This window comes from Pristiophorus japonicus, chromosome 21 (genome assembly GCF_044704955.1).
Source record: "Pristiophorus japonicus isolate sPriJap1 chromosome 21, sPriJap1.hap1, whole genome shotgun sequence".
Classification (NCBI taxonomy): Eukaryota; Metazoa; Chordata; class Chondrichthyes; family Pristiophoridae; genus Pristiophorus; species Pristiophorus japonicus.
In genome coordinates, this window is record NC_091997.1 from 69,404,302 (window position 1) to 69,419,806 (window position 15,505).

The 15,505-nt window shown below is 49.0% G+C and overlaps 1 protein-coding gene across 1 annotated transcript in view; it reads right to left on the reverse strand.

Moving 5' to 3' along the window:
* tmem266 (transmembrane protein 266) overlaps window positions 1-15,505 on the reverse strand; it is a 113,945-nt gene that overhangs the window by 64,233 nt on the left and 34,207 nt on the right. The window contains exon 2 of the mRNA XM_070864116.1: window positions 13,629-13,817. Coding sequence (XP_070720217.1) covers window positions 13,629-13,817 — 189 coding nt within the window. The remainder of the gene's footprint in view (window positions 1-13,628; window positions 13,818-15,505) is intronic.

Consider the following 15,505-nt stretch of genomic DNA (forward strand, 5'->3'; position numbering starts at 1 on the left):
GCAAAACTAAACTGGAAATGGGATGATGTCCATGCCATGTCATTAGAGGAACGGACCTCCTGCTCAACAGTTATAAAGCGATTTGAACATCTCTTTCAGCCAGGTGTGGGCACTTTCAAAGGGGCCAAAGTCAAAATCTACATCACACAGGATGCTAGACCGGTCCATCACAAGGCCAGAGCTGTAGCCTATGTGATGAGGGAAAAGATTGAACACGAACTAGACAGGCTTCTGCGGGAAGGCATTATATCACCTGTGGAATTTAGCGACTGGGCAAGTCCCATCGTCCCAGTCATGAAGCCTGATGGATCCGTACGAATCTGTGGGGACTACAAATCTACCATAAACAGAGTCTTTCTACAGGACCAGTACCCGCTGCCCAGAGCGGAGGACTTATTTGTCACATTGGCTGGAGGTAAACTTTTCTCAAAATTAGACCTCACATCTGCGTATATGACGCAAGAATTGACCGAGGAATCCAAGCTACTCACCACCATCAACACACAAAGCGAGGCCTTTTCATGTGCAACCGATGCCCATTCAGCATCAGGTCGGCAGCTGCCATATTCCAGCGCAACATGGAGAGTCTGCTTAAGTCCATCCCGGGAACGGTTGTATTTCAAGATGACATACTTATCACGGGCAGGGACACTGACTTCCATCTCCGTAATTTGGAGGAAGTACTAAAGCGGTTGGATCAGGTAGGCCTACGAATCAAGAAATACAAGTGCCTGTTTCTCGCACCCGAGGTTGAATTTTTGGGCAGAAGGATTGCCGCTGATGGAATCCGCCCAACAGAGTCCAAAACAGAAGCAATTCGCCTGGCACCCAGGCCCCGGAATGTCTCAGAACTGCGCGCCTTTCTCGGGCTATTCAATTACTTTGGGAACTTTATGCAGAACTTAAGCACGCTGCTGGAGCCTCTCCACGTGCTACTCAGGAAGGGGTGTGATTGGTTTTGGGGGGACGTCCAGGAACGCGCCTTCAATAAGGCACGCAACCTTCTGTGTTCCAACAGTGTTTTGACTTTCTTTGACCCAGGTAAAAAGCTAGTTCTCACATGCGATGCGTCAGCGTATGGGGTCGGGTGCGTTTTGCAACATGTCAATAGTGCAGGCAAATTACAACCCATAGCTTATGCCTCCAGGTCACTTTCGCGGGCGGAGCGCGGGTACGGAATGGTAGGGAAGGAGGCGCTCGCGTGCGAGTATGGTGTCAAAAAGATGCACCAATACCTTTTTGGGGCCAAGTTCGCATTAGAAACGGACCACAAGCCCCTCACGTCCCTCCTATCCGAGAGCAAGGCAATAAACGGCAACGCCTCGGCGAGAATTCAACGGTGGGCACTCATGCTGGCGTCCTACGACTATACCATAAGGCACAGACCAGGCACAGACAACTGTGCCGACGCACTCAGCAGGCTACCCCTGGCGACCACAGAAGGGTCTGACGAACAGGACTGTGAGATAGTCATGGCAATCAATGCCTTTGAGTCCACAGGTTCGCCCATGACGGCTCGCCAAATCAGAGCCTGGACGGCCAGCGACCCCACATTATCCTTAGTAAAAAGATGTGTTCTAACCGGTGACTGGGCAGAGGCTCGCGATGCCTGCCCCGAGGAATTAAAACTCTTTCATAGGCGCATGCATGAGCTATCACTACAAGCAGACTGCCTGATGTGGGGCAGCCGAGTAGTCATGCCTCTGCGAGGCAGAGAGGCATTTGTCCGGGAGCTCCACCGCGAGCACCTGGGGATCGTTCTCATGAAGGCCATAGCCAGATCCCATGTCTGGTGGCCTAGTATTGACACGGACTTGGAGCTCTGCGTCCGAAGGTGCACCATTTGTGCCCAACTCAGCAATGCCCCCAGGAAAGCTCCACTGCGCCCCTGGCCCTGGCCTACCAAATCGTGGTCGCGGGTGCACGTAGACTATGCGGGCCCATTCATGGGCAAAATGTTCCTCGTAGTTGTAGATGCATTTTCAAAGTGGATCGAATGCACCATTTTAAATTCGAGCACAACCTCCACCACTGTGGAGAACCTCGCAACCATGTTTGCAACGCACGGAATCCCTGACATATTGGTCAGTGACAATGGTCCGTGCTTCACCAGCGCAGAATTCCAAGACTTTATAATCGACCACGGCATAAATCACGTCAAGACGGCACCATTCAAGCCGGCCTTCAACGGCCAGGTGGAGAGAGCAGTGCAAATCATTAAACAAGGCATGCTTAAAATCCAAGGTCCCACGCTGCAGGGTCACCTGTCGCGACTGCTGCTGGCATACAGATCTTGTCCACACTCACTGACTGGGATCCCCCCGCGCAACTGTTGATGAAAAGGACTTTAAAAACAAGGCTCTCATTAATCCTCCCAGACATGCACGAAATCGTTGAGGCAAAGCGCCGTAAGCTGACTGAGTACCATGACAGAAATTCGAAGGGGAGATGGAATGAGATAGGGGACAAAGTTTTTGTACTAAACTATGGCAGGGGTCCCAAATGGCTTGCAGGGACAGTAACGGGCAAGGAAGGAAACAGGCTACTGGTGGTACAAATGGACAATGGCAAAACCTGCCTGAGGCATGTAGACCAAGTCAAAAGCAGATTTATCAACAACACTGTGGAACCAGAGGCAGACTACAATGTGGAACTCGCACCACACCTGGTGGACAGACAGAGGGAACAACCTGAGGAAAGGGCAATCCCAACAGACAGCCCAGGCAAGTCAACAACAATCACATCAATCGAAATAGACAGCCCAGGCGAGATACCAGCAACCACACCCATAGAAAAACAGACACCAAGGCAAACAACTGAACCACAACTCAGACGCTCCACGCGAGAGCGTAGACCACCTGAGAGACTGAACCTATAAAGACAATAAGACCTTGGGGGAGGGTGATGTCATGTATCTTACATTATTATATATAACTGTATCCAAACATGCTATACATGACTGTAATAAGATATGACCTGTAACCACCAGCAAACCTTACCACCAGGGATGCACTTGCAAGAGACAGGTATATAAGGACAGGTCTCAGGCAAGTGCAGCATTCCAGAGCTGTGAAATAAAGGTGCAGGTCCAGAGTGACCTTGAATTCATTACATGCCTTGTGTGAATCTGTACTGAGGGGACAGGACTTTACAGAAGACTTGCATTTATATAGCACCTTTCACAACCCCAAGATGTCCCAAAGCCTCCCTTTACAATGAAGTACTTCTTGTCACTGTGGACTTGAGTCCACAACTTTCTGAGTCAGAGGCGAGAGTGTTGCCCACTGAGCCATGACACATTGGACCTTCAAAAAGCAGTGAGGAGCGGTGAAGGATAATTTGGGAGTTGGGCCTTTAAGTTATGAAGAGAACTGAACTTGGTTTTCCTGGAGAAAAACAGAATGGGTTTCCACTGAATTGTGATCCAAGCCTTTAGCTAGCTGAGAGGCACCGTTGATGTAGATGCAAGGTATCTCGCCTACACTGTGAAATGGAAGACTTAGGTTTAAAATTAGCACACCTCAAGTGACAGAGATTGGTGCTGAATGTATGGACCTGACTCTCAGCCAAAAGGGTTTAGACTGAGACAGTTTAACTCCTCAAAAAGAGCAGATAATTATCTGGTAGGGGGAATAGGATGGGTACAGATAGTCAAATACTCTCTGGAACACAATGGTTCCTGTGCTGGTTGGAGAGGGATGTTAGCAGGACAGGACTGAGCAATGTGGAGGGGTAGATGGATTAACAGAAGGGCTCCCTCAATGGGTTAATGATCCGTACAAGAAGGCCCCGGTTCAACAACAACAACAACTGGCATTTGTATGGTGCCTTTACTTAGTAAAATGTCCCAAGGTGCTTCACAGGAGCGATATCAACCAAAATTTGACACCGAGCCACATAAGACGATATTAGGGCTTGGTCAAAGAGGTAGATTTTAAAGGTGGAAAGAGAGGTAGAGAGGTTTAGGGAGGGAATTCCAGAGCTTGGGGCCTAGTTAGCTGAAGGCACGGCCGCCAATGGTGGAGCGATGGAAATCTGCAAGAGGCCCAAATTGGAAGAGTGCAGATATCTCAGAGGGTTGTGGGGCTGGAGGAGATTACAGAGATAAGGAGGGATGAGGGCCACGGAGGGAGTTGAAAAAGATGAGAATTTTAAAATCGAGGCGTTGCTGGACCGGGAGCCAATGTAGGTCGGCGAGCACAGGGGGTGATGGGTGAGCGGGACTCGGTGCGAGTTAGGACACGGGGCAGTCGAGGTTTGGAAGAGCTCAAGTTTACATAGGGTAGAACGTAGGAGGTTTGCCAGGAGTGCATTGGAATAGTCAAGTCTAGAGGTAACAAAGGCATGGATGATGGCTTCAGCAGCAGATCTTATGGAAACGTATAAGAACGAGAGGTGATCTTATTGAAACATATAAGATTATGAGGGGGGTTTGACAAGGTGGATGCAGAGAGAATGTTTCCACTGATGGGGGAGACTAGAACTAGAGAGCATGATCTTGGAATAAGGGGCCGCCCATTTAAAACTGAGATGAGGAATTTCTTCTCTCAGAGGGTTGTGGATCTGTGGAATTTGCTGCCTCAGAGAGCTGTGGAAGCCGGGACATTGAATAAATTGAATAGACAGTTTCTTAACCGATAAGGGAATAAGGGATTATGGCGATCGGGCAGGGAAGTGGGCCTGAGTCCATGATCGGATCAGCCATGATCAGATTAAATGGCGGAGCAGGCTCAAGGGGCTGTATGGCCTACTCCTGTTCCTATCTCTTATGAGCTGAGGCAAGGGCGGAGACTGGCGATGTTACAGAGGTGGAAATAGGCGGTTTTAGTTATTCAGTGTCTGGCCTGTGCTGTGTTGTCTGACATGAGCCCCGAGCTGGAAGTACAGACGCTGCAGTTGGCCTTGAGGCTCCTGGGTGAGAGAGGGGCTAATCGAGCAGCTCATCGCAACCCAGCGGCCCCGCTCGGTGAGATTGGGATCAGGCTTGGCTGGGACACCTCCATTCTTGAATGGTAATCCCGGGCCCATTCCAGCCTGGGCTCACACTTGAAGAATGGCCACCTCGGTGAGACAATGCAACATAAGAAAGAGGAGTGGAATTCTCTGCCCCAGAGAGCTGTGGAGGCTGGGTCATTGAATAGATTTAAGGTGGAGATAGACAGATTTTTGAGCGATGAGGGAGTGAAGGGTTATGGGGAGCGAGCACATCTCTGGGTGTTGACTCAGCCCCTCGAGCTGCTCCGCCATTCAGTAAGATCATGGCTGATCATCGACCTCAACTCTACTTTCAAGGAGGGCAACCTTCAAGACAAGAATAGAGGGAAGAAAACCAGAAGATAAAGAAGGTTAAAGGAAAGTAGCAGGTGGTTCAGCGAATGAATGGTCCGTGTCTCTATTTAGATTTGATACTGCCAATTACCATTCCGTTAATTATCAACCCAAAAGGAAGATATTTGAAAGGCGTGACAGATCGGATTTTCTGCGCTTTAGTTGGCTAATGGCTCTTCCAAACACAAGCTGCAATTAGCACAGAGTGTAACGCATCCGTGATTACAACTCTGTCGCGTTGGAGTGCGTGCTCCAGTCACAACCCCCTCACACCGCAGGCCAACCCTAGAGCAAGGGTGGGAAGAGCGACAGAGACCTGTTGTGGGTTCAAGTCCCACTCCAGAGACTTGAGCGCAGAAATCTAGGCTGACACTCCCAGTGCAATACTGAGGGAGTGCCGCACTGTCGGAGGTGCCATCTTTCGGATGAGACGTTAAACCGAGGCCCCCGTCTGCTCTCTCAGGTGAATGTAAAAGATCCCACGGCACTATTTCGAAGAAGAGCAGGGGAGTTATCCCCAGTGTCCTGGGGCCAATATTTATCCCTCAACCAACATCACCAAAACAGATGATCTGGTCATTGTGACATTGCTGTTTGTGGGTGCTTGCTGTGTGCAAATTAGCTGCCGCGTTTCCTACAGTGACTGCACTTCAAAATGTATTTCATTGGCTGAAAAGCGCTTTGGGACATCTGGTGCTCATGAAAGGCGCTATAGAAATGCAAGTCTTTCTTTTTCAATACTAAAGATGCCCAGGGCTAATAATTCTGAAGTCTGGGAACCGATAGAGAAATGCCAATCAAGGCCTTACAAGCAAAACACCCATCAAAATCACCCCTCCTCCCCCCACCCCACACACCTCAAGATATTAAATCAAATACTGAAAGACATCATGGGACCGATAGCTGGAGTGCCTGAACTCCCTGCTGCTGGGAGCCTCTCCTGCTGTAGACGGGAGTGTGTGACCTGACAGATAACAAGATGCCTCTTAGGCCTCTCCTGGGTACTCCTTCGAGATAAGTTACACTGCACGCTAATTAAATAAGCAGGAATTGCTGCCTCCTGCCCTGGTCCCCGGAGAGGGAATAAACAGGCAGGGAGCTTTGTATTCTGTGTGTGTGTGTGTTGTGTTGTGTGTGTGTGCGCTCAGCGTTCGCAAGACTCGCTGACCTGAAGGTCCCTTCCCCCCCCCCCCAGCCCGCGTGTCTTTTAACACAATCCATTCCCTTCAGTCGTCTCCCCTTTTTTCAGCATGGCTTCTTTTATTATGAGTAAAGATAACCATCTTCCCTCTGCTCTTCTGTGAAAGTCATTTTTGTTCAGTGTCTCAACAGTGAAGCATAGGGATCTGTTTTGTGACGCTGGCCTCTCATTGTTCAGGAGGAAGCCGAACTCAGGCTGTATGACAGCCTTGTAGGCCCCACCCACAGGTCACCATCACCTCCCTTACACTAAACTGCAAGGGAAAGTAAATTACTGCTCTAAACTTCATAAATATTCAGAGCCCCGACAATATTTCCCCAGGTAATCTCACAGCCGTGAGTAAAAGCTTTGTATAGAGACACACAGACAGAATAAGTAACTAACGCTGCATTATATAGACTGGCTGTGCTGTATACAGGAGAGCATGTTGAGTGAAGCTTGCACTAATGGACAGAGGGAGCATTGCTGGTCGAATTTTACGTTCTTTATGCATCTTTGGATGTAATGTACCGACTGCATTAGACAACAATAGCAACAATTTGTGCTGGAACACTCCCCACTTGCCTGGATGAGTGCAGCTCCAACAACACTCAAGAAGCTCGACACCATCCAGGACTAAGCTGCCCGCTTGATCGGCCCCCCCATCCACCACCTTCAACATTCACTCCCTCCACCACCGGCGCACCGTGGCTGCAGTGTGCACCATCTACAAGATGCAATGCAGCAACTCGCCAAGGCTTTTTCGGCAGCACCTCCCAAACCCGCAACCTCTACCGCCTCATCATCATCATAGGCGGTCCCTCGAATGAGGATGACTTGCTTCCACATGAGTTCACAGATATTTCAATGAAGGACCCGATATTCCAGGCCCGAACTCCAATTGAAGGGGTGGAAAATGCCTGTGTGTGGATTTTTTTTAACGTGTGGTGACCGTTGCACATCAGCCACCACACGGGCTTGACAGAGCTAGGCCTTTATCCAGTGACAAGGGGTAACCTGGATGACTGGAGACCTGCTCTGCTGCATGGATCTAGTGCGCACACATATCGCAGTGTGGGCTGGGCCCGTGCTGCCCCTGGGCCCTCGGCTCTTCTGGGCCCCGTACCCTCATTCGCCGCACCTCCGCCACGATCTCTCACCGCTCTGCCACCTTGAAGGACAAGGGCAGCAGGCGCATGGGAACACCATCACCTCCAAGTTCCCCTCCAAGTCACATACCATCCTGACTTGGAAATATATCGGCCGTCCCTTCATCATTGCTGGGTCAAACTCCTGGAACTCCCTCCCTAACAGCACTGTGGGAGCACCTTCAACACACGGACTGCAGCGGTTCAAGAAGGAGCCTTCTCAAGGGGCAATTAGGGATGGGCAATAAATGCTGGTCTTGCTGGCGATGCCCACGCTCCATGAACGAATATTAAAAAAATATATAGTGCCTTTAACATAGTAAAACGTCCCAAGGTGCTTCACAAGAGTGTTATCAAACAAATTTTGACACTGAGCCAAATAAGGAGATATTAGGACAGGTGACCCAAAAGCTTGGTCAAAGAGGTAGGTTTTACGGAGCATATTAAAGGAGAGAGGCGGAGAAGTTTAGGCACTATATAAATACAAGTTGTTGTTGTTGTTGTTGTTGTAGTGCTGCTTGCAGGCTCCTGCTGTGTTCCAAAATGGCTGCCACGTTGGCCAACATTACAACAGTGACTACACGTCAAGATCAGCCCCTGATTGGCTGTGAGGAACTTTGGGACGTCCTGAAGAGATGACAGGCGCTATGTAAATGCAATGCCTTTCTTTTTACCTGAACATTGGAGGCATTTCCCCGAAAGGTTCTGCTTGCTGGAACGGTTTGACCTGGTTTGGAAAAGGAAGGAGCCGCACTCAATTCTTGCGCTCCCATCCAAGGTTAAGTACCATCAATTGATTTGATTTCATTAATTTTTTGCTGCAGCATAGCTTCTAATTAATTAACTTCCCCGCAATTCCGTGTAGCCAGCAGAAGGCAGAGAAACTTTGTCGGGTTTTGTTGTCGACAGGAACATTGATCACAAATGTACACGGCTTCTTGTTAAATATTAATCACAGATGTAATTGCTCAACAACAATTTAAATTGCAATTAATCAAATCGCAATTAGTCGGAGAATAATGGCTGGCTTAGCACCTGTTGTAGGGTGAATAAAAATTATCCTCTTTAATTCTAATCTTAATTATCAGCGGCCAGAGTTGTGTGTTGGACTCGTTTCGATCGCCTAAGAGGGGCCATAAGAACATAAGAATTAGGAGCAGGAGTCGGCCATTCGGCCCCTCGAGCCTGCTCCGCCATTCAATAAGATCATGGCTGATCTTCGACCTCAACTCCACTTTCCTGCACTAACCCTATATCCCTCGATTCTCTCAGTGTCTATTGATCTCGGCCTTGAATATACTCAACAACTGAGCCTCCACAGCACCTCTGGGGCAGAGAATTCCAAAGATTCACCACCCTCTGAGTGAAGACATTTCTGCTGATCCCAGTCCTAAATGGCCGACCCCTTATCCTGAGACTGTGTGACCCCTGGTTCTGGACTCTCCACAGAGGAATTTCCCCGATTTTTCCCTCTCCAATTTGGCCCTGGATTTTTAATCTGGTTTTCCGTCTCTCCCAGGAGATCACATGGTTCCGGATGGGGTGCAAAGCGTATCTATTGTGATACACAAAGTATCCCAGTTGTGTGGCGGACAGGCTGGATGGGCCAAAGGGTATTTTTCTGTCCGTCATTGTCCCTATGCAAATCATTGAGACTGAGGTTAAATGTAACCTTCCTGCAGCCTACCAGTCTGACATCTGCTAAATCTTCACAAACCAGGGCGCAGACTGGGGACCTTCCTGCTCTGCTGGTACATGCACCCAGGTTTTTCCCCAACTATTTTGCGAAAATGTCTTTGAACAGAAGAGATCGGCAGTGGTAAAGTATGGCAGTGTGTTCACTCGTACTCACTGAGAGTGAAAACAACTTGCACTTCGATAGCGCCTTTCACGACCACCGGACGTCCCAAATGAAGTACTGCTTTGAAGTGTAGTCACTGTTGTAACGTGGGAAACACGGCAGCCAATTCACACACAGCAAGCTCCCACAAACAGCAATGTGATAATGACCAGGTAATTTATTTTTTGTTATGTTGGTTTAAGGATAAATATTGGCCCCAGGACACTGGAGATAACTCCCCTGCTCTTCTTCAAAATAGTGGCCATGGGATCTTTTACGTCACCTGAGAGAGCAGACAGGGCCTTAGTTTAACATCTCATCCGAAAGATGGCATCTCCAACAATGCAGCACTCCCTTCAGTACTGCACTGGAGTGTCAGCCTGGATTTATTGTGCTCAAGTCCCTGGAGTGGGACTGTGAACCCCACAACCTTCTGACTCACAGGCGAGAGTGCTGCCCACTGAGCCATGGCTGACATGAACAAGTGTCACACAGAAGAGCAGTGGATTCATTTATAAAACAACTGGATGTCACAATTAGGGGGGTGGGGTGGTTTGGGTGGGGGGGCGCGGCAGAATCTTTCTAGGGGAATAAAGGAAGAAAGAATTGCATTTATATGGGACATAGTCTCAGAATAAGGGGACGCCCATTTAAAACTGAGATGAGGAGGAATTTCTTCTCTCAGAGGGTTGTAAATCTGTGGAATTCTCTGCCCCAGAGAGCTGTGGAGGCTGGGTCATTGAATATATTTAAGGTGAAGATAGTCAGATTTTTGAGCGATTGGGGAGTAAAGGGTTATGGGGAGCGGGCAGGGAAGTGGAGCTGAGCCCATGATCAGATCAGCCATGGCTCGAGGGGTCGTATGGCCTAATCCTGCTCCTATATCTTATGTTCTTATGTTCTTATATAGCGCCTTTCATGACCTGCGGACGTCCCAAAGCAAATTCCTCGGAAGCTGCAATCTGCCGATGCTCCCTGAGCACTCTAGTCTCGGTTTACAAATAGATTTCGGGTCGTGCTGCTTATTATCATTTGAAGATCTATCCCATCGTCATCATTCTTCAGGTGATTTGGGGGTGATGGCTGCACCAGGAATCTTTTACAAGACTTCCCTTTTTGCCTTTGTTACCCCTCGACTTGACTATTCCCACACACTCCTGGCTGGCCTCCCACATTCAACCCAACGTAAACTAGAGGTGATCCAAAACTCAGCTGCCCCGTGTCCTAACTCGCACCAAGTCCCGCTCACCCATCACCTACATTGGCTCCCGGTTAAGCAACGCCTAAAAATTCTCATCCTTGTTTTCAAATCCCTCCATGGCCTCACCCCTCCCTATCTCTGTAATCTCCTCCAGCCCCATAACCCCCCCCCCCACCCCCCGAAATGTCTGCGCTCCTCTAATTCTGCCCTCTTGAGCATCCCTGATTATAATCGCTCAACCATCGGTGGCCGTGCCTTCAGCTGCCTGGGCCCCAAGTTCTGGAACTCCCTCCCTAAACCTCTCCGCCTCTCTTTCCTCTTTCAAGATGCTCCTTAAAACCGACCTCTTTGACCAAGCTTTTGGTCACCTGCCCTAATTTCTTCTTATGCGGTTCGGTGTCAAGTTTTTGTCTCATAACGTTCCTGCGAAGCGCCTTGGGACGTTTCACCGCGTTAAAGGCGCTATATAAATACAAGTTGTTGTTGTTGCGGTTGGGGAAGGGGTCGCTTGGAGACCACAACTCAAGAAGTGCAATAATTCAATTTGGGGGCCGAAAACACATCAGCGCAGGAACCATTGCGTGAGGAAATATGTGTTTATTATTGCAGCTTCCCCTGAGTGAGGTGGTTGCTGGGGCTGAGAGCCAGTGAAAAGCAAAAGGAATCGGTTTTCCTCCCCTATTGCCTGGTGGTCCTCAGCTCGAGGTGCTGGTAAGTAAGAGAACAACGTTGCAATTCTTCTCACAGTTGAGTCTAGCAGCCTGGGAGGTGCTGGCCAGACTGAAATATATCTTGCAGATAGCGTCAAAGCCATTTGTCTCTTCTAACACCTGGATCATCCGTGAGCCAATCTCTCTCTCACCCCTAACCTTCAGCAGCTTTTCTTATCTCGCTCTATGTTATTGATATTCTCGGGTCAGGTCCCTTGTAAAGTCTCCTCTCTTAGCCGCCCCTAAGCTTCGAAAAATATAATCCAACGTGTTATACCTTCGAAGTGTCAGCCGTGGCTCAGTGGGCAGCACACTTGCCTCTGAGTCCAAAGGTTGTGGGTTCAAGCCCCACTCCAGAGACTTGAGTGCAATAATTGAGGCTGACACTCCGGTGCAGTGCTGAGGGAGTGCTGCACTGTCAGAGGTGCCGTCGACGTTAAATCGAGGCCCCGGTCTACTCTCAAGTGGACGTAAAAGATCCCATGGCAATATATTTGAAGAAGCGCAGGGGAGTTTCTCCGGTGTCCTGGGGCCAATATTTATTCCTCAAACAACACCGAAATCATCGAGATTATCCGGTCGTTATCACATTGCTGTTTTGTGGGAGCTTGCTGTGCGCAAATTGGCTGCCGCGTTTCCGACATTACAACAGTGACTGCACTTCAAAAGTACTTCATTGGCTGCAAAGCGCTTTGGGACGTCTGGTGGTCGTGAAAGGCGCTATATAAATGCAAGTCTTTCTTCTTTCCTTCTCCCTTGTGGAGCAAGCCTTTGGCTTAGTGATAGCATGAGCCAGTAGGTGCAGGGTTCGATCCCCGCTCCCGACAGTCCTGGCGTGTGGAGATTGGAGCGCTGGCTCTGAATTCTGGGATACTCGCATCTAACAACAACAACAACTTGTATTTATATAGCGCCTTTAATGTAGTAAAAAGTCCCAAGCTGCTTCACAGGAGTATTATAAGACAAACATTTGACACCGAGCCACATAAATAGAAATAACGGCAGGTGACGTAGGTTTTAAGGAGCGTCTTGAAGGAGGAAAGAGAGGTAGAGAGGCGGAGAGGTTTAGGGAGGGAGTTCCAGAGCTTGGGACCCAGGCAACAGAAGGCACGGCCACCAATAGTGGAGTGATTATAATCAGGGATGCTCAAGAGGGCAGAATTAGAGGAACGCAGGCATCTCGGGGTATTGTGGGACTGGAGGAGATTACAGAGATAGGGAGGGGCGAGGCCATGGAGGGATTTGTAAACAAGGATGAGTATTTTGAAATTGACATCTATTGGACGTTACCTTGTTGTATCAGTAACGTAGAGCTTTTCACAACCTCAGGATGTCTCAAAGCGCTTTACAGCCAATGAAGTACTTTTGGAGTGTAGTCACTGTTGTAATGTGGGAAACGCGGCAGCCAATTTGCGCACAGCAAGCTCCCACAAAACAGCAAGGTGATAACGACCAGATAATATTTATCTGATAGATAAATATTGGCCAGGACACCAGGGATAACTCCTCTGCTATTTTTCAAAATAGTACAGTGGGGATCTTTTGCATGAACCTGAGAACGGGGCCTCGGTTTAACGTCTCATCCGAAAGACGGCACTTCCAACAGTGCAGCGCTCCTCAGCACTGCACTGGGAATGTCAGCCCGGATTTTGTGCTCAAGTCTCTAGAATGGGGCTTGAACCCACAACCTTCTGGCTCAGAGGCAGGAGTGCGAATGGCCAGCAATTTAACAAACGGCAAACTAACACAAGTAGCCAAAATGGTTAACGACTGTCTTCCCGTGCTCAAGTACTCTACTGTTAATTCAGCTCCTTCATTCCACCAAGCTCTTTTAGCCATTCTGAAAAACAAAGATCCATTCAAAGACTATCTGTTGGTTGGCAGGATCATCCACCAACAAAAATTTCAGCTGGGGAATCCGTAAATCCTATCCTCATCGCCAACGTGATATATTCTTACGATGTCACTAGCAAGCGCACACACACAAGATGGCTCTTGCACAGAAACTTGTCACTATGTGACTCTGCCACATGATCTTTTTATTAATTACATCAGTGGTTGCATTACCACAGTCGTCCACTAGGGGGTGAGCTCTACCCTCATCCTTCCCTGGCCAAAGAGGCCGATTCAATGAGAAAGAGCAGGAACATTCATTGACATTCTTTCACAACGCTTTCGAAAACAGATGCAGGGAAAGAAAGTTTCCCGAGGAGCTGCTCACCTCTCGCGTTGGTCGTCGTCGTCCATGTTGGAGAGCAGCTGGGAGCCGGCCAGCGAGAGGTCGAGGGCGGCCAGGGGGAGGTCGCGGTAGGCGAAGCTGACGAGCTGCACGGGGGCGACGCACTGGCTCTCGTCCTCCACCTGCTGTGAGATGATCTCCAGGTCCGACACCCCCCCTTCCTGACCGAGCCTGCCGGAGACAGAGAGTCACGTAAACACGGCGCGTCACAAGATTGGAGGGCGAGGCATAGGTTTAAAAACACAGGCATCACGCAATGCAAACATAAGAACATAAGAAATAGGAGCAGGAGTAGGCCAAATGGCCCCTCGAGCTTGCTCCACCATTCAATACGATCATAGAAACATAAGAAATAGGAGCAGGAGTAGGCCATACGGCCCCTCGAGCCTGCTCCGCCATTCAATACGATCATAGAAACATAAGAAATAGGTGCAGAAGTAGGCCATTTGGCCCTTCGAGCCAGCTCCGCCATTCAATACGATCATAGAAACATAGAAACATAAGAAATAGATGCAGGAGTAGGCCATTTGGCCCTTCGAGCCTGCTCCGCCATTCAATACGATCATAGAAACATAGAAACATAGGAAATAGGTGCAGGAATAGGCCATTTGGCCCTTCGAGCCTGCACCGCCATTCAATGAGTTCATGGCTGATCCAATCATGGACGCAGCTCCACTTCCCTGCCCGCTCCCCTTCACCCCTTATCGTTTAAGAAACTGTCTATCTCTGTCTTAAATTTATTCAATGTCCCAGCTTCCACAGCTCTCTGAGGCAGCGAATTCCACAGATTTACAACCCGCTGAGAGAAGAAATTCCTCCTCGTCTCAGTTTTAAATGGGCGGCCCTTTATTCTAAGATTATGCCCTCAAGTTCTAGTCTCCCCCATCACCCCCACCCTGTCAAGCCCCTTCATAATCTTATACGTTTCAATAAGGTCACCTCTTTGGGCGTCTCAGTAAACGGTGTCAGACGTCACAACAACAACACAAAAACCGTCCAGGGTAATATCACACCGCCATTCCACAGTGTTTCTCCCAAATTCAGCAGCAACTTGCATTTATATAGCGCCTTTAATGTAGTAAAACGTCCCAAGGCGCTTCACAGCAGCGTTCTCAAACAAAATTTGCCACATAAGGAGATATTAGGTCAGATGACTACCAGCTTGGTCAAAGAGGTCGGTTTTAAGGAGCATCTGAAAGGAGGAGAGAGAAAGGTAGAGAGGTTTAGGGAGGGAGTTCCAGAGGTTAGGGCTTTGGCAGCTGAAGGCAAGGCCACCAATGGTGCAGTGATTACAATCAGGGATGTGCAAGAGGCCAGAATTAGAGGAGCGCAGAGATATCGGAGGGTTGTGGGGCTTGAAGAGATAGGGAGGGTCGAGGCCATGGAGGGATTTGAAAACAAGGGTGAGAATTTTTAATATTGAGATGTTGCCGGACCGGGAGACAATGTAGGTCAGCGAGCACAGGGGTGATGGGTGAACGGGACTTGGTGCGAGTTAGGACACGGGCAGCCGTGTTTTAGATTAGCTCTAGTTTACAGAGGTCTGGTGCTGCTCCCATGTCACCCAGAATTGCCAGTGTTTTACAGGAATTCAAATCCTTGCGTACAAGTCACGGAGGAAAGGTGATATTTGCAGAGAAATATAAGTGAAAGAACGAGATATAGAGATTAGCTACAGTAGCTGATGTCAAGATCCACATCAACACGCAGTGGTAGCACTCTCACCTCTGAGTCAGAAGGTTGTGGGTTCAAGTCCCACTCCAGGGACTTGAGCACAAAAATCTAGGCTGACACTCCTGAGGGAGTGCCGCACTGTCAGAGCTGTCGTCTTTCGGATGAGACGTTAAACCGAGGCCCCA